The sequence below is a fragment of the Pantherophis guttatus genome, chromosome 5, assembly GCF_059756535.1.
Source record: "Pantherophis guttatus breed Tessera chromosome 5, ASM5975653v1, whole genome shotgun sequence".
NCBI classification, from domain to species: Eukaryota; Metazoa; Chordata; class Lepidosauria; order Squamata; family Colubridae; genus Pantherophis; species Pantherophis guttatus.
This window is the reverse complement of record NC_142067.1, coordinates 31,842,262-31,865,021: the sequence shown is the minus strand read 5'-3', so window position 1 is coordinate 31,865,021 and position 22,760 is coordinate 31,842,262. Positions and strand designations below refer to the sequence as shown.

The 22,760-nt window shown below is 37.8% G+C and overlaps 1 protein-coding gene across 1 annotated transcript; it reads left to right on the top strand.

Moving 5' to 3' along the window:
• Positions 1 to 4,025: 4,025 nt before the first annotated feature.
• LOC117664011 (protein spire homolog 1-like) lies at positions 4,026 to 22,601 on the top strand. The gene is made up of 12 exons (XM_087895656.1): positions 4,026 to 4,130; positions 5,905 to 6,069; positions 6,560 to 6,685; positions 7,339 to 7,395; positions 8,481 to 8,627; positions 9,275 to 9,404; positions 11,264 to 11,439; positions 12,415 to 12,546; positions 13,596 to 13,657; positions 17,146 to 17,173; positions 20,909 to 21,045; positions 22,212 to 22,601. The coding sequence occupies exons 1-12, from the start codon at positions 4,026 to 4,028 to the stop codon at positions 22,387 to 22,389; spliced, it is 1,443 nt and encodes a 480-aa protein (XP_087751782.1). The 3' UTR covers positions 22,390 to 22,601.
• The last annotated feature ends 159 nt before the right edge of the window (positions 22,602 to 22,760 follow it).

The following is a 22,760-nucleotide window of genomic DNA, read 5'->3' as shown; positions in this document are numbered from 1 at the left end:
ATCGGGCAAGGGAGAAGTGGGGAATCCTTTTATTTCTCGCCTTCTGATTCGCTATTCCGTCGGAGAGGCGGGACCTGGAAGCGCGCTTTAGTTTGATCCACGGGGAAGGCTTCTCTTGCGTATTTTCTCCTCGTTTCACGCTCGCCCTTTTTCCTCTTAAGTCAGGGGTGGGCAAATGTGGCCCTTTTACAACCTGTGGACTTCAACTCCCAGAATTCCTGAGACAACCAAGCTGTCTCAGGAATTCTGGGAGTTGAAGTCCACAGGTTGTAAAAGGGCCACATTTGCCCACCCCTGTCTTAAGTATTTCTATTCTTGATAGCTTTAAGACAGAGATCTTCAAACTTGGCAGCTTTAAGACTTGTGGACTTCAACTCCCAGAATTCTCCAGCCAGCCAGCTATGCCAGCTATGCTGGCTGGAGAATTCTGGGAGTTGAAGTCCACAAGTCTTTAAAGCTGCCAAGTTTGAAGACCTCTGCTTTAAGACGTGGGGACTTCAACTCCCCCAAAATATCAAGAGTGGAAAATACTGCTCTGTTCATTGTTTGATTGTAAACTAATGCTTTGCTGCCAGCTGAGATGTTTTGCATCCAGATATTTGCAACTCACAAATAGCCCGAGATTAGTATTGCTGTACATGTATTTTTCTAAAAAGGGCACCTTAATCGGTGCATAGCAATTACTGTAGAGTTTAATTTTACTCTTCCCTGCATACTTAAGGTTTAGCTTCAACAGTGCAGCGATAAAGGAGCAATAGTTACACATCATAAACAGATGAAAGAAGAAAAAAATTAGGAAAATTTCATTAACACGTACAGGGAGAAATTGAGGAAGATGTATTTATGTACAAATCAGATTGGAGAAAGAGAATCCTCTTTCCACAGTATTTCTCCAAAGTGTAATGACTGCAATTCCCATTATTCTAGGGCTGATTTTGTATGATACGACATAAATTATGAGATCTCTGCAAAGTGCCAAATAGAAGCTGGCTCAAAGGGCAAACAGCAAGAATACTGAAATTTGGCACCAATTTTTGGAGACTAAAACATACATTTCAATATGTAATCTACAAAAAGAAATGCTGCTCTGTTTTGCTTTGTTTCTTTTAAATTTATTATAGAGCAGCACAATTCCTCTCTGAAAGCAACTATACTAGAGAGGTTGCAATCTGAAATTCCTTTTGAAATTACAAACCTTCCCCTTCCCGCAACTTCATAGCATCTGTTATTTATTTCAATCATAAACTCTGATCATCTTTCCTTGGCTATCCTGCTAAGTCTTTAAGAGCTTTATGTACCAAATTTTTATAGAAACCACAGCATGTCCATTACCGCTAAGGGTTCAAAGTGTGGAGATGATGACTATGAATAAAATCAAGGAAACAAGGCAATAACCAAGTTCCCATACTGCCATGGGAATGGAGAACTGAGCTTGATAATTACTGTACTTCCTCCACAATGCTTCCTCCCCAATTTTCTTGCCACTTCACTGAATCCTAGCAGCCAAAAATTTGTTGCCAGCCAGTTCACAGGGAAACAGATCTACCCATATAAGGCCAATAAAAACTGGGCAGAACTAATCCCTTGACTTCATCTTCCCCAGCACCATCACAGAAATGTTGCAAATTGCAAAGTGTGTTTAGATAACAGGGAAATGTTACTTTAAACTGAGACAGCTTACTCCAAATACAAGATTTCTTTACAATGGGCTGAGGATGAGATATTCTATGAATTTCACCTGGTTTTCTACCTGCCTCCTGAAGTGGTATTACATGGTCTTCGCTGAGTTTCTTTTAAAGTTCTTTTCTCTCATTTAAAAAAAAAAATTAAGTAAACATTTTATTATAATTATACCTGGGATTTTGATACTACGACATTTTTGCTTCAACAATAACTTCTTAAACACTGAATAAATTTCTTATTGTAGTTCATGGAGCATAATAAAATCAGTATCCTGCATGTTGAACCATAATTTGTTGAACAAATTGCAATTAACATAATCAAAGAGGCTAATATATAAATGATTTATTTATATATTTAATATTATTAATTCCCATAACATTTTAAGTTACAAAGAAATATGTGATGTTTGAAATTAGATTACAAGTATGTATGCAAATTAATGTAAGAAATTTCAGGTGTTGGATGAATGTAGAGTTTATCAACACTAAATTATTTTAATAAATAAATATTTTTGTAAGATACGTCCAGCTAGCTATCTATTCCTCTATAGGAAACTGTTGCAGAGTATTATAAATAAATTTAGCTTGATTTTTTTATCCAGGCAAAATTAATACTGTCTAGAGTAACACTGTATGGAGTTACTTTCCCTTTAAGACATACATCCACATTTTCTCTAAACTAACTAAACCTGAAAGGACCTTATCAAAGAATATAAATTAGACACAGTGAAAGTACTTGCTGAGTTGTAAAGATTTCACTTACTACTATGAAGAGGGGAAGAAAGGACAAAACCAGCAATTACAATGGTTAATACAAAGGATATCACTAAGGTCTCTCTAGCTCAGTTTCTAAGATTTTATAAACAGCCCATAAGTGAAGAACAAGCCTGGGCTATTTGCTTTCACTGTTGTTGTAAAATGAATCAGATATTAGCTCAGGGACTGGATTCTGTAGTACAGATGCAGATTTCAGATATTGATGAACTCTATATTCATTCTGACGGTAGTATATCTTTCCCTATCAAACATAACTATGGTAAGAAATTGAAATTAAAATTACTAAAATGGTGGTTTCTTTCCATTTACAAGTATGTGTTTCTACAATTTCTTATTTCCCTTAATATTTCAATGTATTATGAGTTACCCTAATTAAGATGTTAATTTTAAATGTACTTACCTGGAAACAATCACCTCACCATCTGTGGTTTGTGAGTAAATAATGGGAACTAGAATAAGTCATAGAATTTAAGATCATTGCAAATGTTTCTCTGTGACTACAGTTTATGAAAATTTAATATAGTAGTATTTACTTTATATCATCTAAATTGATGGTGCTTTCCTTTCTAAAATAAAAATTCTAAAATCTAATTCTGTTGAATTGTTAATAGAACTAAAGAAAAATTAATGTATTTATAGTAGAGAAAAAATGCTTATTAGATATGAGCAACTCCTGTTAATTCAGATTTGAATATTTGACTTTAATGTAATTAATGTAATATAATGTAATGTAAAGTTGATAATGACAAGCTGTTGTTTGAAGGACACCACTGAGTAAACAGCAGGAGAGTTTAAAGTATTTTAAAAACCTGATTTTCATTTCTTCTCTTAAAATGATAGGTATCTGATAATTTTTTCCCTTTGAAAAATACCTCTAGAAGGCTTGAAGTTTTATATATCGTCTTAAATCAAAGGAACAAATTATACCAGTGATGTTATATAAAAACTTTAATAAAACACTGGAGTATGCACTATATATTGAAACATTGGAAGTCTATCATCACACTTAAAAGCTAGAAAAATGTGTATATTCTGATAATGTATTTATGCTGATTTATAGAAATAATGATTACAGAAATAGAAGTATAGTACACCTTCCCATAATAACTGGGGAATATGTGCCTATCCGATCTGATGGCCAAGTAAATTCAACATCTCTCTTCTGAGATCTATCTTTAAACCAGACTCTGTAAACAGAAGGTAGTCCTCTATAAAATACATGACTACCTTCATCCAGTTACTTTTTAAAATATTATAATCCTATATATCAGCCTACTTCAACCTAAGTTTTCCAGATGCATTAGCAATATGGCCATGAAGGGAGAAAGCAGCAGGTAAAGAAAGGATGCTATCTATAGTCTAGAGGAAATGATGAATGTTGATGTTATAGTGTTTCCTCCCTCCCCCCATATTCCATTTGACAAAAGAAAGGTTTTCCCATCTATCCACAGTGGAATATTTTCATTAACAACTAGGGTTATGATCCACAGAGTGCTGTTCAGCTGTCCTTATTTGACAAGTTTTTTTAAAAAATAACCAGGAATCAATCTATTATCAATATCTCCCATGGTCACCCTGAACATGCAAATTAAATTTAAACTGAAATTGACAAAAACATTTGTTTCAGATGGTCACATAAATCAACAGCCAAGAGAGATTTTAGAAGATAAGGTAAGATTATGGTGCTTGACACAATTGATGGCATAGTCTTGACATTAGCAAAATAATGTAGTGATTTGGAAGTGACTATATTTAGGTTTGGCTGTTAGATAATTCATTTAACTTGGATGGGATTTCGTTCTTCTTGTAAACATGAATAAACATCTGGGATTTTCATAGACTTGTCTTCATTAGTGATGGCCCATGTAGCCTTTTGGCAAAAAAACCTAATAGAATAGCTAAAGCTGAGAATATTTCCACATCCATAATGTTTCCACTCCTCTACTTTTATAAAGTAGATGCCAATCATTGTTATGTTCATCGTCCTCAAATCCAAGAAATATCATCTGATCAGCATCCTATCCATACTTACTACTGGTGAATAAACCACCACCACCCCACTTCATCCTATGCATCCTTTTGATCTTTTTCTCCCATCATTTTGATCATAAAACATGTTTCAGGAGCCATGGTGGCACAGTGGTTAGAATGCAATACAGCAGGCTAACTCTGCCCACTGCCAGGAGGTCGATCCTGATCAGCTCAAGGTTGACTCAGCCTTCTATCCTTCTGAGGTTGGTAAAATGAGGACCCAAATTTTGGGGGGCAATATGCTGTTTCTGTAAACCACTTACACAGTGTGGTAAAACACTATGAAGTGGCATATAAGTCTAAGTGCTATTGCTATTTCATGTAGCATATAAGCATATTAGTTTGTAAAAGGAAAAATTGTCAAGCCATCATGTCATTATTCTGTTGCATTTCAACAAAAGATAATAGCAATAGCAATAGAAATAGCAATCTTGATTGATGCCATTTCCCAGCTCCTGGATTCAGTTTAGCGTCTTTCCCACTCTTCTAATAATGTATAATAGCACAGATATAGAACTGATTCTGAATTGTCATAAAGTGCTCATGAAGAGGTGCATAAGAGTTCAGCCAATGATTTCGTATATAGGTTATCTCAAGACTGAATTATTGTAACAAGCTGTATGAGAGATTGCTCTTGAAATGATTTCAGAACAGGCAGGTTACTCAAGGCGATTCTATGCTGTATATTGAATACTTGGGCTAGTGGCACTGTACCTGTTCCTTAATCCTTTCTGAATATCTTCAAGACATTACTGCTGTCTCATAGCTTGGAAGTAGGGATACAAAAAAAACTTCCTTCTAGTTTAACCAGTGGTGAAATTCAATTTTTTTTACTACCAGTTATGTGGGCATGGCTTGGTGGGCGTGGCAGGGGAAGGATACTACAAAATCCCCATTCCCTCCCCACTCCTGGGGAAAGGATACTGCAAAATCTCCATTCCCACCCCACTCTGGGGCCAACCAGAAGTGATATTTGCCGGTTCTCCAAACTACTCAAAATTTCTGCTACCGGTTCTCCAGAATCTGTTAGAATCTACTGAATTTCACTCCTGAGTTTAACCTTAATGTGTGGCTGATGATACTCTTTGGCAGTGGAGTAGATGGGGATCTCAGTGAAATAGTTTTCTCCCCCAGTTGATATCAGGATTATCCCCATGCTCTAACCGTTTTCTAGTTTTAATATTGTCAGCTGCCTCAAGTTACTGTACTAGTTAATGTTTTATTACTTTTAGTTTTGTATTTGTTTTTATTTATAATTTTGTTTTAAAACTGTTTTTAAAATGCCTAGAGACAGATGAAAATAGTAGCTAACTTCTTCTAATATCAGTCATCCAGGCAGCCATTTGTATATTGATTTTGACAAAACTCTCCTAGATTTTCAGAATTGACCGATCACTCAGTATTTCCTTTCTAGTTGACAGAATCATTAGGAAAATTGATCTACAAAGCTCTAGACTGGGGAATCGAGAGCCATATGGAGAGAGAGTTGAGCGAGTCCCTGGCAAAGCTAATAACATTTATGCTCAAACTGAACGCAGAGACCTCAAACACCGCAGTTGCTTTACAGGATGTAATCAAGGTCTTGTATGTTTCCCATAATTTATATTTTATATCAAATTTATAGCCATTTGTTCTAAATGTCCTTTGGATGAGTAGAAAAAATAATGTTACACATTCAGTATAAAGTATGTTTAAGGAAGAACAGAGGTGGAATGAATCTGTCTATATAGGAAAAATTTCTTCCTTCCCTTCCTTCTTCCTTTCTTTCTTCCTTATGCTAATCTCCTTTGAATGCATTTAGTTTAAAGTGCAACTTTAAGTTAATTGTTCATTTAATTTTAACAATTAGTTTAAATACTTTAATTAATAGGAAACTTTTAAATACAGTTACTATAGAAGTTCATAGGGACATGGTATTATTACAAGCTGTTCCCTGAGTAGAGAGAGATTCAGTGGAAATGGAGCAGGATTTGCATGTCAGGTCTATAAATTCAGTAGTTTTTTCAGTAGTAGTTTAATGAATTTAATTGAATATGTGTCCAGAGCTAATAACTGTTTCTCCATTTTAGATCTGTGAGGATCACTTTCACAGACCATCCGAAGCTGCCAGTCATTATACAACCATCTGCCAAATGCTGTTCTCTGAGTACATTGAGCTTCAGAAACTTACATTAACCATACAGAGTTGCAAAGAGGTATTTGGGGCAGTGGTGAAATGTAAAATTTGTTACTACCAGTTCTGTGGGTGTGGCTTGGTGGTGGGGGTAATGTGATTGGGTGGGCATGGCCAACTTTTTTTTTTTACTTTTAAAACCATTTTTTCTACAACCTCTTTGGCCGAAGAGGTTGTAAAAAAAATGCTTTTAAAAGCCTCTGACGATTAGGCAACTCAGCTGGGATCATCAGAGGCTTTTAAAAGCATTTTTTCTACAACCTCTTTGACAATCTCAGCTGAGCCGCACGATCTTCAGAGGCTTTTTTTTTTTTTACTTTTAAAAGCATTTTTTTCGGCCGAAGAGGCTGTAGAAAAAATGCTTAAAAAAAACCCTCTGATGAATGCGCGGCTCAGCTGGGCATGGGGAGGGGGCAGGAATTTTTGCTACCGGTTCTCCGAACCACCCATCGGCATCGCTACCGGATCAGGTGATCCAGTCTGAACCGGGAGCATTTCACCCCTGATTTGGGGGATGCGAGAACACAGTAACAAATTTTTCTTTGTCACTACTTCAGTATCTTCATCACATCATAATTTTTCTTTTGAAATTGGAGGGAAAATGTGCAGAAGGTTGGAAAGGCAATCAAAGGGTTTACGCTGAGCAAACAAAAAATTCTTTTAAATGTATTTCAGTATTTGGGAAGAATGGAGGTAGAAGACTGTTCTGCCACACAGAAGACAAACAATTGGGTAGGGATAGTCTACTTTGTTATTTTCAATACCAGTTTTCTTTTTCTTTTTATAGTCATTATATTAAAAATTACAATTCAAAAGATAAAAATTAATACAAACTAAAAATGAATAAAAAATGCAGAAATGAAAAACAGAAAGAATAGAAAGAAAAAAGTATATAGTACAGAAAAGGAAGAAATATAAAAAGCAGTGACCCCCTTTGTCACTAGTATAAACAATTTTAGTAATTTATCACTTCATAAAATACAACAAATGATCTCTTTTTTTCATATCCCATCTGATATCTAAAAACAAATCCATAAAACAACATTGTTCAGCTCTGATCAGCAGCAAAAGTCCATTAAGAGATAGCAACACATATGTTTTATCCTTGATCAAATAAAACAACTTTTTATTCCTTCCTTTTACTTTTAACAATCTTGATCTTTAGTCCCTTCAAATAATGTCCTAAAACTTAATTTCTTTTCATTTTTTTTGTCCCATCTCATAAAATTCTTCAAAGCTTTAATAAGTCTCTTTTGTAAATCCAATATAGGAAAATTATCCAGGTTCCTCTCTTGGTTTGTTATTTGTATATCCCATTTAACTGGTAAGACAAGGATTTCTTTATCTCCCAGAGCTCTAAACCCAGTGGAAACCACTGTCTTGTAGTTTTCTCACAAGGAGCAAGTGTATGGAGCACTTGTGGACACTCCCAAGTCCTCTCCTTGTTCAGAGAGAATTACAAAAGGCCTATGAACTTGCCAGCTCTTCCTTCCAAGCCTTGTTCAATACTTGATGGATACAAGAAAAAAAAACTTCAACCCTGCACTTGCAGGAAAATGCTAAGAAAGAAAAAAAAAAGATTGCATTATGAAACCCTAAGGTCAATGTTTTTGCTTGTTTCAGATTACAAATCCCTTCCCATTTTAGCATATTATATCAGTGGAAATTCTGAATATTATAAGCTGGTCTGTACAAGAACATTTTTTAAAAAAAAATACGCACAACTTGTATTTTAGGAGTCATACAATATAATACACCTGCAGGCTAATATGAATCCTTCAGGCTGGGCTTCCCCATTTCAGGATGGTTTGTGGTAGGATGTATTTGATTATTTACAGAAAAGTATGAGACTGCAGAAGGTTATGGGGAAAACTCTGCACAGCATTCCTCCAGGAGAAGGTATCCTTTCACCCTACAGTATGGTGGTGGATGATATCAAAAACAAACGCTACAGCCTCCATGCAGTAAGTATTGGGTCATATCAGATTTAGCTTTTATTGTGTATATGTGAGACATATACAGTATATGTGAGAGAGTGGTGAAATTCAATTTTTTTTTTACTACCGGTTCTGTGGGCGTGGCTTGGTGGGCGTGGTGTGGCTTGGTGGATGTGGCAGGGGAAGGATATTGCAAAATCTCCATTCCTTCCTCACTCCTGAGGGAAGGATATTGCAAAATCTCCCACCCCTCTCTGGGGCCAACCAGAGGTGGTATTTGCCAGTTCTCCAAACTATTCAAAATTTCCACTACCGGTTCTCCGAACTGCTCAAAATTTCCACTACCGGTTCTCCAGAACCTGTCAGAACCTGCTGGATTTCACCCCTGATGTGAGACTCTCTCATTTGTGAGACATCTTCTATCAATGTGATGAGGGCTGAAGAGGCCCCAGGCAGGTAGATCCATCGGACCACCACCCATGTGCCAAGTCTTCCCTCTTCAATTTTACTAGCTTCTTTGGCTGACTATGTTCTCTCTGTCTGCACTTTCCTGTCATGCCAGTGAGTGGTTTTCTTTCCTTTTTTGTGTGTGTGGTGCTGGGCTTGACAATCTTTTGGGCTGCAAGGCCCTAGATTCCTGCCATCTTTCATTTATAACTTATTGTGTTTGCTAGGTATCAGTATGGAAATTGAAGGAGAAGACCTGTCGAAAATTCAGCCTGCATGAGCAGCTTATGATGGAAGTCAAAAATCCACCTAAACTTCGACCTATCTTTGAACAGAAAAGTAGCAACAATGATAAGGGTATGTTCAAGACATTCTTGATCATGTAGATGTCTTGGAATTTTTGGTTTTTTGTGTACAATTTTTGTGTACTGGTTAGAGCTTCAGGAATTTTCAGCAGACTGAAGCTGTTGAACTTTGTTTCCAGTCAGTGGAGACTGGAAATGAAGTCAGTGGCTGGAAATGAAGCCAACTTAAAAAATCTCTTACTTTGGTTTAGCCATAGTTATGTCCCATCCATAACACATTTATGATTATTCTGATTGATGGATACTTCTTTTCCCACCATCCTGAAAAATAACACCATTTCAATATTTTTCTTCTCACTTGGGCTAAAAGGGTAGAAAGGGGCAGTGTTCCAATCTTTTTCACCTGTTCCTTTGTTTTTTCATTTTTTTAAAAAAATCCCTCCACTGTTAATAAACTTATTTTTAAGATCTATGTTGTAATTGTTACACCAATAAATGTGTAAAAAAAATACATCCATCATTTTGCTTTTTCATCAATGAACTTTTCTTTTATAATCAAAATTAGGGGTAGAAATCCCAGCATATCCTATGCATATTCAATGGAACATTTCTATTTTTTCTCTCTATCTTTCTACTCTTGGTTAAGAACTTTGTTTTCATTATAGCTAGCATATGCAAATATTGTTGACGAAGGTTCCAATATAATGATCTGGTATAAAACAAGGGTGATACTTACCAGATCCTCAGATATATAGTCTTTATAAACAAATGCCTTAAAAATGGAATCATAATTTAAAAGAAGCATGTAGAACTTTGAATCCAGTGCCCTGTTCAATTCAAAAATCCAAAATAAAATATTTCCAGTAAATGACTGTACAACCTCTGTTGAAAAACGTACAGTGAAAAAAAATTCACTACTTCCTTTGGTAACTGGTACCATGTTCAAATTCCTTTCCTATGCTCAACCAGAATGTATGCTTAAATTGATATACTTTAGGGCCGTAATTCTATGTCCTGGACTCTGGGACAATAGAGACTTGATCATGGTTATCTTCTGCGTAACACCCCTTCAGGAATTTTTGATGCTATTACCAAGCCATGCTTCGGTTTCCTTATACTTGCACATTTTATTTCTTTTTCTTAGGAACTTTGCCTATATCTCTGCTGAATTTCACCCTGTTACTTTCAGTTCACTTATATAGCCTATCTAACCTATGTAGATTATTTTTAATTTTGTTTTTAGCTTCTAGAATATTAACTGTCCTATCCATTATTTTAATCTTTGGAAATCAAATGCAAACCTTTATTATCTCTACTTCTCTAAGTCATTAAAACTACAATTATGGAGAGAAGTCATGGAGTTCAAGCATATATATATATATATATATATTTCAAATTAAGTGATACAACAATAAAATTACAATATTCTCATACGACTCAAGTGTCAGTTGTTGGCTAGTAATGAGAATAGCTTTCTTGCAGTAGAGATATAGTTTAGATACCAGGATCTCTAGTTGGTTAGTTAAAAAGCCAATTAGCATATACCTGAAAAAAATTATATCCATTTGATAGAATTAAGTTCCAAAATGCAAATAATAGTTTATATTTATACAGTTCTCCCAAATCAAGTATGTAACCTTGTTAGAACAAAATAAAATAATAAAATATTAATAAAGGATTTTTTTTAAAAAAATGGTTAATCCATATGGAATCCTGGAAGAAACATAAGAGGATCTTAAATAACAGAAATGAAATGAAATATTTGAACCAGACATATTGTACATCATTACGTCATATATTCCCTGCTGTAGTGAAAACTAACTGTAAGTATTTTATCATCTCTGAAGAAAGTAAAAATAGTTTAAAATTTCTATTTACATTTTTGATTCTGTATTGTTGTTTTTTGTACAGGAGATATTCAGAAGTTCGTCTTGGATTCTCCACATAATAGTATAATCGCTGAACAAAACATCAGTATTAACCTCTCAAAAGCTAAAAAAACACGACCGAGCTGCATTCACTCAGATTTGGAACTAAAAATAAAACTTAGAGAGTTATGTGAGGATGGCAGGGGATCAGAAACCAAGGCAAGAACAAACGAATGATGCTTATCTGTTCTTTTTCAACACGCATTCATTTATCCAAATCTTCATATTGAAAGGGTAGAGAAACTTCCAGTGGTTTGGGGAATTATTGCTGCTACTGCTCCTCTTTTTTTGGATTTGGCTCTGAAGCCACACAAAACCCTACAATGCATTGTGTTTTCTCTATGTGCACATAATTAAAGATGTGCAAGCCTTGGAATTTAAATCTAAATAGAGGGTATTAACATACCATTACTTTAGCAGTTATTCATTTAGTATATTATAAAATAGAGAGCCAATATAGTCTAGTGGTTATGGCCAGGAACCAAAAGACTGTGAGCCTTAGCCATGAAAGCCAGTTGGGTGTCTTTGGGCCAGTCATCCTCTCTCAGCTCAGTCCACCCCACTTCTTGTGAGAAAATAGGAGAAGGAAGAAGTATTAGAAGAACCGTGGTGGTGCAGTGGTTAGAATGCAGTATTGCAGGCTAACTCTGCCGACTGTCAAGAATTAGATCCTGACTGGGTCAAGGTTAACTCAACCTTCCATCCTTCAGAGGTCGGTATAATGACCCAAATTGGGGGCACTATGCTGACTCTATAAGTCAGCTTAGAGAGTGCTGTAAAGTATTGTGAAGCAGTATATAAATCAAAGTGCTTTTGCGATTGCTAAGTGCTATTGCTATTAGGTATGTTTGCTGTCTTGATTTATAAAAAATAATAAAGGCAGGAGATAAATAAATACATAAAATTTCCTCTATTTAGGAATAAATATGAGAGTTATTTAACTTCCTGAGTTTATAATAATATGGCTGTAGCTGGTCCTCAGTGGTGTGTTTGAATTTCTTATTTTTAAGCTATTCACATCAAACTAAAAACTCTTCATTAACTACTAAGTTTATCTCTAAATTCCAGAGGACTTTGTTTTATTACAAATTTAGCATAAAGAGCAATTTCTGAATGTCTTCATTTGATTTATAGTTGTCACCTACTTACAATCGGACATGTTTAAGATGGTCATTACCAAGCATTGCAGATTTAATGGGAACAAGATATTTAGAAATAAAAGATTCCTGCCAAAGAGAAACAAGTAATCTTCCTTCAAGGGCTGAGGTAATTTTCTAATAAGAGGATTGGTTGGTTACAGGGGTGGTATTCACTTACCTTCACTACCGGTTCGCAAATGTTAGCGCACGCACCACCTGCACACATGCGCAGGGCCTTCTGCTCATGAGCAAAGCATCAAAAACGGGACATGATTATGTCCAGGCGGGTGAGCCTCCCGCAGCTGCTGCTACTGGTTCGCCTGAGCCGGATAGAATCGGCTGAATACCACCACTGGTTGGTTGGTTGGTTGGTTGCTTTGTTTTTAATCCTCCTGCCAATAAATCAGGTTGAACAATGTGTAGATCATAGGCTGTCTCCACCTCTCCTTTTTGTAGAATCCTGAAGCTTCTTTCCTATAATTGCTTACCATCTACTCCCCACCCCCCATAACAAATAAATATGTTTAATGCAGTGGTGGGTTGCTACCGGTTTGCACCGGATTGGGAGAACTGGTAGTGGTGGTGGCGGGAGACTCTGCCCACCCACCCATACACTTCTGAGCATGTGCAGAAGCGTTGTGCGTGAGAGCGCGCCCACGAGCAAACTGATGGTGACAGGTTTTGAAACCCGCCCCTGGTTTAATGTGCCCCATTTTATTTTTTAAAAAAACCACCCACCATCTCAGAAGAGAGGAAAATGAGATTAAAAGTTCCATTCCCCTTATTATCCTATTTCATTTTTATGAATTCCTATTAGTGTTTTTATATCGCATACAGGTTTTTCACTCAGATTAAGCATACAAAATAATGTAAATATCCTGGTGGAAACATTTTGAAGAAGGCAATTAGTCTAGCATAGGATTTTTTGTTGTTTTTGGTCTTTTTCTCATTTTACATTTGTGTGCAGAGAACGCTTCCATAATGCAAAGCCTATTCTCAGTCTTTTCAGTGGTTGGAAGGGATGGTTTATGTAGCTATAAGATTACTGCAGAAACTGTAGCCCACATTTTAATCTCCAGACATTCTTCATTCTTTGTGGGAGTGTTATTACTTGCATTGATTTTTATCATATTATAAAAAGAAATTGGACCATTTGTCACAACTTTCCATCTACAGCTTTGTCTCCTTTGTCACAACCAATTCTTTATATGGCCTTATGTGTGTCATCTCTGCAGCAGGTAAGTAAACAGCACCTTTTTATAATTTATATACTTCTTATAATTTATAATTAAATTACTGTGTAAGACAAAAGCAGTCCTTTTTACCTATAATTTGTGTGGTTAAGTTTTTTTTGGGAAAAGTCAAATGCCTATATTACCCTGGGTAGTAGTTTTTACATCAGGGGTGGGTTCTACTCACCTTTACTACTGGTTTGCAGCAGCGCTGCGCGTGTGCACATGCACAGAAGCGTTTTGGTGACATCAGGGTCGGTAGGCGGGGCCTCCTGCCGGTTTTACTACCGGTTCTATAGAACCGGTGTGAACCGGGGCAACCCACCACTGTTTTACATGTATTTCTTCTCATGTCTTTCATTATTATCTATTAGGGCTGTTAAATGCTTTGGATTTGAGGGATTTGAATGTGTAGTGGTGCCAAAGCAACCCCTGCTTCCTACTCATTAAAGTAGCTATGTCATTTTCCAGGATTGCATGGCTGCTGAGAAGAAGCTTCCAGTCTTGGCAAATGAGTTATAAGTAGGTGCTGTGTTCATGTTCACTTACATTCTACCACTCCTGTATCTGAAACAGGATACAGCTCTATCATTTATTGGGGCTATGCAAAGCATTTAAAAAGAACTGGGGAAAACTTTAAAACACTTGCACTTAAAACATATGACAGTTTTAATCTTTCAAGAAAGAGTGTCTCCCCTACAATAATACATTTTAAGAAGCACCCTTTCAAATTCTTTGTGTCGCCCTACTATGTACTGATACTGCTTTGCTGTTTTAAATGTTCAATTTTCTAATTCACCTAGATTTATTTATTTATTTAGCATATGGCATATTATACATGGACTCACAATATATATTAACATTTCATCTAGATTATTAAAACACACTAAAATATAAATGTTCAAAATATATAGGTTCAAATACCAATGTCTAGGTCTAGGCCATTTAACCATTGAAACACAGCATCATTTATATTAAAAAATCAGATACTGGACTGGTATAAGCCCTCAATTTACAGCCAGTCATGATATGTTCTACAATTTGACATTGGACCTCGCAGTCACACTGAGGGAGGATTCCAGCAGACACCATGTGAGATGCAAATCTTATTCAGGATTCCGTATTGCTGACGTGATAGTTCAAAGCCTGGCAGCTTTTTTGTGGGGTCTTTTATATGTCTTCCTATATCTGGGTGTTCAGCATTGGCTGCAATTGGGAATCAATGTTAAAGTTGTTGGGCAGAAGTTGTGCAAGTACCAGTGGGGGCTTCCTGGATTTGAGTCTTCTGACTGATAAATGAGGAAGATCGGCATACAAATGTAGGAGTGAGTTGTTCATAGTTCACTTAGAAAACTCTACTAGAAGGATTAAAAAAATGTTAAACAGAGTTCATATTCTGTGAATTGATTTAGGATTGTCAGCCTGCCAGCAACACAGAATTAGTGGTGAAGCATATTACTTCTTCTCTTAGACAGTCTTCTAAATATGCAGTTCAGGAAGTCTCTCTGAAATGGAATTTCAGGATGAGGGAAATAAAGCAAACTTCCATTAATGAAATGGAAAATAACAAAGGCAACTTTAAGATGTGTGATCATCCAAAAGTTCAACCAATGATGTTTCCTTCCCATGTCTGAGCCTGAAACCTAACTAGAAGAGGTCCAGATAATTTGCCTTATTCAGAATCCTCTGGAGCTGCAATGTGGCCAACTTCTCAATGATCATCCCTAAAAAGGAAGATGAGAGACTGCACTAAAATTATCCAGAGCAGTAGGGTCTAGTTTCTTGAGGAGGGAGTGTAGCATCACCTCTTTAAATGGTACTGGGAACACTTTCTCAAGAATGAATTAATTGTCATTAGGACCCACTCACATGTCATCTCTCAGATGAATTTGACCATCGTCATGTATGCAGTCCCAAGGAATCTGTCCACTTCCTCGGGTCCCACAAGATCAAATCATTCCCAAATAGCTCGATAAGAGCGTTCTCCAAGGATTTCCAATGGATTGCCCCATGCTTGGTCTTCGTCTGAGAATGGATCTGAGCAATTTTATCTCCCAGGTTTGTTGAAAATGCCTCAGCACGGCCCTGAAGATGAAACTCTTAGAGTCCCTTTACCAAAAAAGGTATTGGGTAGCCCTAAACAAGACTGCCAGGCAGCACTCTGAATATGCAATAACAGCAGAGAAATATTTACCATGCCTGTGCTTTTATTTCCCAAGGGGGGAGTATTTGGAGCGCATCAAAGTACAGGTAGTCCTTGACTTACAACAGTTCATTTAGTGACCATTCAAAGTTACAACAACACTGAAAAAAGTGACTTATGACCATTTTTCACACATGACCTTTGTAGCATTCCCATGATCATGACCAGACCATTTGTCTAAAGTGGTGTAGGGTTTCCTGCCTAAGCAGGGGGTTGGACTAGAAGACCTCCAAGGTCCCTTCCAATTCTGTTATTCTATAAAAAATGTGACCAAAATTCAGATGCTTGACAACTGGTTCATACTTATGACTGATGCTGTGTCCCAAGGTCATGTGATCATCTTAGGCAACCTTGTGACAAGCAAAATCAATGGGGAAGCCAGATGCACTTAACAACCATGTTACTAACTTATCAGCTGCAGTGATTCACTTAAGAACTGTTGCAAGAATAGTCGTAAAATGGAGCAAAACTCACTTAGCAAATGTCTCACTTAACAACAGAAATTTTGGGCTCAATTGTGGTCGTACATCGAGGACTATCTGTACACTCCCAGCCTCGATCTGCCACTCTAAAGTAACCAAGACTTTAGAAAAGAAAAATCTTGGCTATTTTTCCCAAAACAGCATGGTTACCTTCTGTTATGAAATCTGAAGCAATTCTTCAACTGAGCAGGGATTGGATTCTGTGCTCTAAATCTGGACATCAGTGCCCTTCAACTGGCTGGGAGATTCTGGGAGTTGACATTCATACATTTTAAAGTTGTCAAGTATGAAAAACACTGCCTAAATGGTGTTTTCCAAACCTGTTCTATTATTGTATTTCCCAGAAAATTTGACACTCTCTTCCAGTTGTTTCAAAGCCAAAAAAATAATTGTTTACCACTGCAATAGCAAATACTATTTTTATTGTTTGGTTTCCCTCAAAATAAGCCAAGATTTTCATTCCTGAGCACATGTTGATTAAATTCAGACTTAATTGCAGTAAAGCATTTCATAAAAGACTTTGCAGTTGTGGCATTTGGGATCTTTACTTTGTGGGAAAGCCTGCAATTGATCATGCAGGCATAAGGAAAAAATAACAAGCCAATTTCTCAGTCCTGAAACTTATTTTGTACCTTATGTTTGTGGTTTATTTTGTAACTCCTTTGTTATTTCTTTCCTTTTATTCAATTCCTTTTTTATTTTAATTTTGGTTCAATTCCTTTATTATTTTTCTTTGTATTCAATTCTCTTGTTATTTCATTTTATTCGATTGCTATTGATATAATTCAGGTATTACCTTTTAATTTTAGTGTCATCTGCAAAGATTGCTGCATCAAAGTAAGTTATTTTCTTTATTTTCTTTTTCATTGATTCTCTTTGTTTGATTGACCAAAAATAGAATAGAATAGAGTAGAGTAGAGTAGAGTAGAGTAGAGTAGAGTAGAGTAGAGTAGAGTAGAGTAGAGTAGAGTAGAGTAGAGTAGAGTAGAATAGAGTAGAATAGAATAGAATAGAATAGAATAGAATAGAATAGAATAGAATAGAATAGAATAGAATAGAATAGAATAGAATAGAATAGAATAGAATAGAATAGAATAGAATAGAATTCTTTATTGGCCAAGTGTGATTGGACAGACAAGGAATTTGTCTTGGTGCATATGATAGTCATAGGGAACAAATAAGCAATCAAATCATATTAGGAAACAGTCAATATAAATCGTAAGGATACCAGCAGCAAGGTTACAGTCATACAGTCATAAGTGGGAGGAGATGGGTGATAGGGGCGATGAGAAGATTAATAGTAATGCAGACTTAATAACTAGTTTGATAGTGTTGAGGGAATTATTTGTTTAGCAGAGTGATGGCGTTCGGGAAAAAACTGTTCTTATGTCTAGTTGTTCTGGTGTGCAGTGCTCTATAACGTCATTTTGAGGGTAGGAGTTGAAACAGTTTATGTCCAGGATGCGAGGGGTCTGTAAATATTTTCACAGCCCTTTTTTTGACTCGTGCAATATACAGGTCCTCAATGGAAGGCAGGTTGGTAGTAATTGTTTTTTCTGCAGTTCTAATTATCCTCTGAAGTCTGTGTCTGTCTTGTCGGGTTGCAGAACCAAACCAGACAGTTATAGAGGTGCAGATGACAGACTCAATAATTCCTCTGTAGAACTGTATCAGCAGCTCCTTGGGCAGTTTAAGCTTTCTGAGTTGGCGCAGAAAGAACATTCTTTGTTGTGCTTTTTTGATGAGGTTTTTGATGTTAAATGTCCATTTCAGGTCTTGAGATATGGTAGAACCTAGAAATTTAAGGTCTCTACTGTTGATACTGTGTTGTCTAAGAGGTGGTAAGTATGGGAGGGTTTCTCCTAAAGTCCACCACCATTTCTACGGTTTTGAGTATGTTCAGTTCCAGATTGTTCTGGTCGTACCACGAGGCTAGTTGTTCAACCTCCTGTCTGTATGCGGAATCATCATTGTCTTAAATGAGACCGATCACTGTTGTGTCATCTGCGAACTTCAGTAGTTTAACAGATGGATCGTTTGAGATGCAGTCATTGGTATATAGAGAGAAGAGAAGTGAGAGAACACACAGCCTTGTGGGGGCCCTGTGCTAATTATACAGGTATCTGATGTGATTCTGCTTAGCTTCACCTGCTGCTTCTTGTCTGGTAGGAAGCTTATGATCCACTTACAAGTGTGTTCAGGTACCGCTAGCTGGTTTAGCTTCCTTAGAAGAATGTCTGGAATGATGGAGTTGGATGCTGAACTAAAATCTACAAGAGGACCCTTGCGTAGGTCTTTGGAGATTCAAGATATTGTAGGATGTAGTGCAGAGCCATATTAACAGCATCATCTGTTGATCTATTTGCTCGGTATGCAAACTGCATGGGGTCTAATAACGGATCCGTGATGGTTTTCAAGTGGGACAGCACTAGCCTTTCAAAGGTTTTCATAACTACAGATGTTAGAGCAACTAAGACATTGTGTAAATTTAACCCATATTATAAAGTTTTGTTTAGGAGCCATTAAGCAATTAATGTATAAAACATTTATCAAATTGCTTGATGGTACTTCGTATCTGATTGATGTTGCATTGTCCTATTTAATAACATGCAGCTTCATTTTTTATTTAATACTAGCTGTACCTGGCCACACGTTGCTGTGGCCCAGTCTGGTGCTTCCAGTGGGCTAAAAGAGCAAGGCTGAAGTTCCAAACTCTCCACGAACATTTGGTGGGCATGGCCAACTCAATGTCACTCACTTTCATCAGTCACATGACAACCCCCGAGTCACGCCTAGCCAGCTGCTGATTAGGGCAGAGAACCGGTTGCTAAAAAACAATGGGAACCACAAAATCCTCCCTCTCTGTCTCCCCCTCTCTCTTTGTATCTGTCTATGTCTCTCTCTATCCCCGTCTGTATCTCTCTATGTCTCTCTCTCTCCCCCGTATCTCTCTATGTGTCTCTCTCTCTCCCCCTCTCTCTGTATCTCTATATCTCTCTCTCCCCCCTCTCTCTGTATCTCTCTCTGTCTTTCTCTCTCCCCCCTCTGTATCTATGTCTCTCTCTCTCCTCCCTCTGTATCTCTCTATGTCTCTCTCTCCTCCCCTCTGTATCTCTCTATGTCTCTCTCCCCCCTGTGTATCTCTTTGTGTCTCTCTCTGCCCCCTCTCTGTATCTCTCTCTGTCTCTCTCTCTCCCACCCTCTCTCTATATATCTCTGTATGTGTCTATCTCCCCACCCCCCGTCTCTCTGTATTTCTCTATGTCTCTTTCTCCCTCTCTCTCTGTTTATCTCTGTCTCTGGCCCGGCCTCTTCTGCATCGCCCGCCATCGCCTTTAGCTTTTCAGGCCAGGCCTTCGCAGCTCTCCGCACCACAGCAGAAACTCGGGGGCTCCCTCCGTCCTCCCTACACAGATGTTCTCTGGGGGCTCAACAGGGAGACGCATAGCAGGGAAGGGAAGGGAGGGAGGGGGTGCTGCGGGGGTTCGAGGCTGGTTTGGGGCTTCCTGCCCGAAGGAAGAAAGCGAGGAGCCACGCACACCCCACTGGACCCCTGTGCAGTTCTCCTCCCCTGCCTGCCAAGGGCAGGGGAATGATTAAATCCCCCGCTCTTCCAGGTGAAACGAAGGAGGGCCGGCCATCCTCCCTCCTGGCTGTTTCCGCCCCCCGAAGCCTCCCCAGAGCCCCTTTTCTGCCAGAGGCCAAAATTTTCGTGTAGGCTCCGTGAACTGCCAGAGCGCCCACCTGGGAATCAAAGGCGGTGCTGGTCAAAGGTGACCCAGAGGGGGGAGGCTCCAGTTGCCTCCATCTCCCGCTCACCGACCGGATTCGCATAGCCCCGGTTAGCAACTGGTCTTTCTGACCTCAGGGCCCGTGGTAGCATTGGGCTAGGCACGATTTGAGCCAGGCGAGGGACAGAGGGTTCCCACTCGGCGGACCCAAGCAGCCTCATTGCCAGGTGTTCTTTGGAGGGAGCCCCGAGAGCAGCTGGCGAGGGGGATGAGCAGCAGCGACGGGTGAGGCTAGTTCGCGGGGTGGGCGGGGGAGGTTGGAGCCAGCCCTAGAAGCGCCGGCTGCAAGGGCTTCCCGGTGGGAAGCCGGCTGCCTACCTGCCGAGCCTGGTGGCAGGATATGGCCCTCAGGCGTCTCTGCCTTCCAAATGCGCAGTTTCTTGGAAGCAATATGGAGAGTCTAAATATAAGGAGCAGAAATCTGTTGAGCGTAATCAGGGCTGGGAGGCTGCCATGTTGGTTTTACGTCCAGCAGATGACACTGTTTTTCAATGTTTGTCAATGTTTTTCAATGTTTTCCAATGTTTTTCATGTTTTTACCTGTCACAGGTGTAACATGTATATAATATAGGTATATATAAACATGTCCGTAGTCGAATGCAACGTTGTGTCAAAATTTGAAAGCAATCGGTGAAGAACTTTCGGAGATGTGCAGTTATGTACAAATGGACATTTACATTTTTATTTATATAGATTAATAGTGAACGTCCTTTTCATTTATTATATTAACTGATTTAAAGGATTCGATCGATGGGTTAATTATCCCGGTATTTTTCTCTAGATGTCTATGCCAGTCAGACCTTGTGCACGCCTTCCGCTTAACGTCTTTAAAGCAATACAACTGGACAAGGAAGATGATCAAGGCCTGCACAACCAAAAAGCTGCACAGCTTGAAGTAGAACAGTGGGATTCATCAAGGTGAGAGTTTGCCATGAAGATGAAACTACATTAATAATACATTCTCTTCTCTAGCTCTATCTTGCCAACTCTCAAATACTAGTCCATAATAAACTTGGGTTGATAAGATGATGCTTCTATGCTGAGAAAATGACTTCCACATTCCATGATTCATAAATCAGAAAATTATGGTATTGATTCATTTTTTATCTCTATAGATGAATATATTATTTATTATCTATTTTTCTATTAATTTATAATAGAAAATAAACTACTGTGCCAGCCTCCCTGTTACATAGCAACCTTTCTACCTGACTTGGTGGAGGCCATCTCAGGGTTCCCAGTGGAGTTCCCCAGATTCATTGTCCTGGAGAACCTCTATCTGTCATCCCTTCACACTTGACCTTGACCTTCACGCTTGAAATTGCGTTCTGCGCAGAACCTTATAAAAGAATCACAGAGATCAGATGTGAAGTATGCATCTATGTTTCTCTTTGTGACAGATATTCTATCTGGTAGCATGAAAAAGTATTATTGTGAATACTTAAAAGATCCAGTGGAATATTTAAAATATGACTTTATATCATATCATATAAAGCCTGTGTTTGTTGAATAAGCCATAATGGCCTGGCTTACACATCATGCTATGCTATAAATTATGGCCATAAAGGATCTCCGAAAGCGTCCAGAGACTCTCCAAAAGTTGGCATCAAATAGTAATTTTAATGAGGTAGGAAAAATTAGTAACTTCCAACTATTTCATCTGCCTTCAGGAAATTACTAATTTTAATTTACTATTTAAATTTAAATGTGATGTTTGTTAAATAACATCTATTTTTATCCTGACACTATCATTTATTTGTTTTGCTTCCACTTTTTTTGCATGTCCTAAAAAATTGAAAGTTTTGTGCCCTACCATAAACCCTACATTAGAGCTACAGTTGCCGAGTTCCCAAGTTGTGCTGAGTCTAAGCCAAACAAGCTTATTATAACTTAGTGTGATATGTGAAGACAGTAGCTTTTAGTTCCTATCATGTTGCAAATTAAACTACAAAGTAGAAAATTCACTCACACATTTCTTCAAAAAACATTTTTTTAAATGTACACCCTTACTAGGTGTTCAAAACATATAAAGGTATGAAAAAGGCATATTTGAAAACAATCTGAATTCTTCTCATGACTTCCAGAGTACCTCTTGTGTTTGAACCCCATTGCTTAACACCACCCTTTGCCGGCCGCATAAAAAGTATGATGGATTGGCCTTCCATGGACATCTGTATCAAATGTGAGCAATACCTTCTGGAGATGCTGTCCCATCATTCTCCCTGTAGAAAAAGACGCCTGTCATGGACTGAATTGGAATAATGGTTTTTACTGCTGTGCAAAATTGGACAAATGTAAACCAGTGATCTTACAGACTGAAATGAATTGATCCTTGTTATTTTTTTATTTTTTCTCTTCTCACCCAACGGGACGAATTCTATTAACCTGATCTGAAAAACTATACTTATTAAAGAAAAAATGAAAAAATCATATACATCTTTTTACATGCAATCAATAAATACTTTCAAAAGCCATGCTTTAAGTCTTTTTGTCACAATTTAAATCTATATATTTAATGTTAAACCTACATGGTTGCAACTATACACTAAAAATAAGGGACTGTCATCAAGGAAGGATATAGAAGGTTATAGTGTAGTTAAATGTACAGTGTCTCTTTGCCTTTCCTCATTTGC

Coding starts and splice junctions, on each gene's coding strand:
- LOC117664011 (XM_087895656.1), top strand. CDS start 4,026: ATGGTCACCCTGAACATGCAAATTAAATTTAAACTGAAATTGACAAAA. Junction 6,070..6,559: donor CTTTACAGGATGTAATCAAG/GTCTTGTATGTT, acceptor TCTCCATTTTAG/ATCTGTGAGGATCACTTTCA. Junction 8,628..9,274: donor AACGCTACAGCCTCCATGCA/GTAAGTATTGGG, acceptor TGTGTTTGCTAG/GTATCAGTATGGAAATTGAA.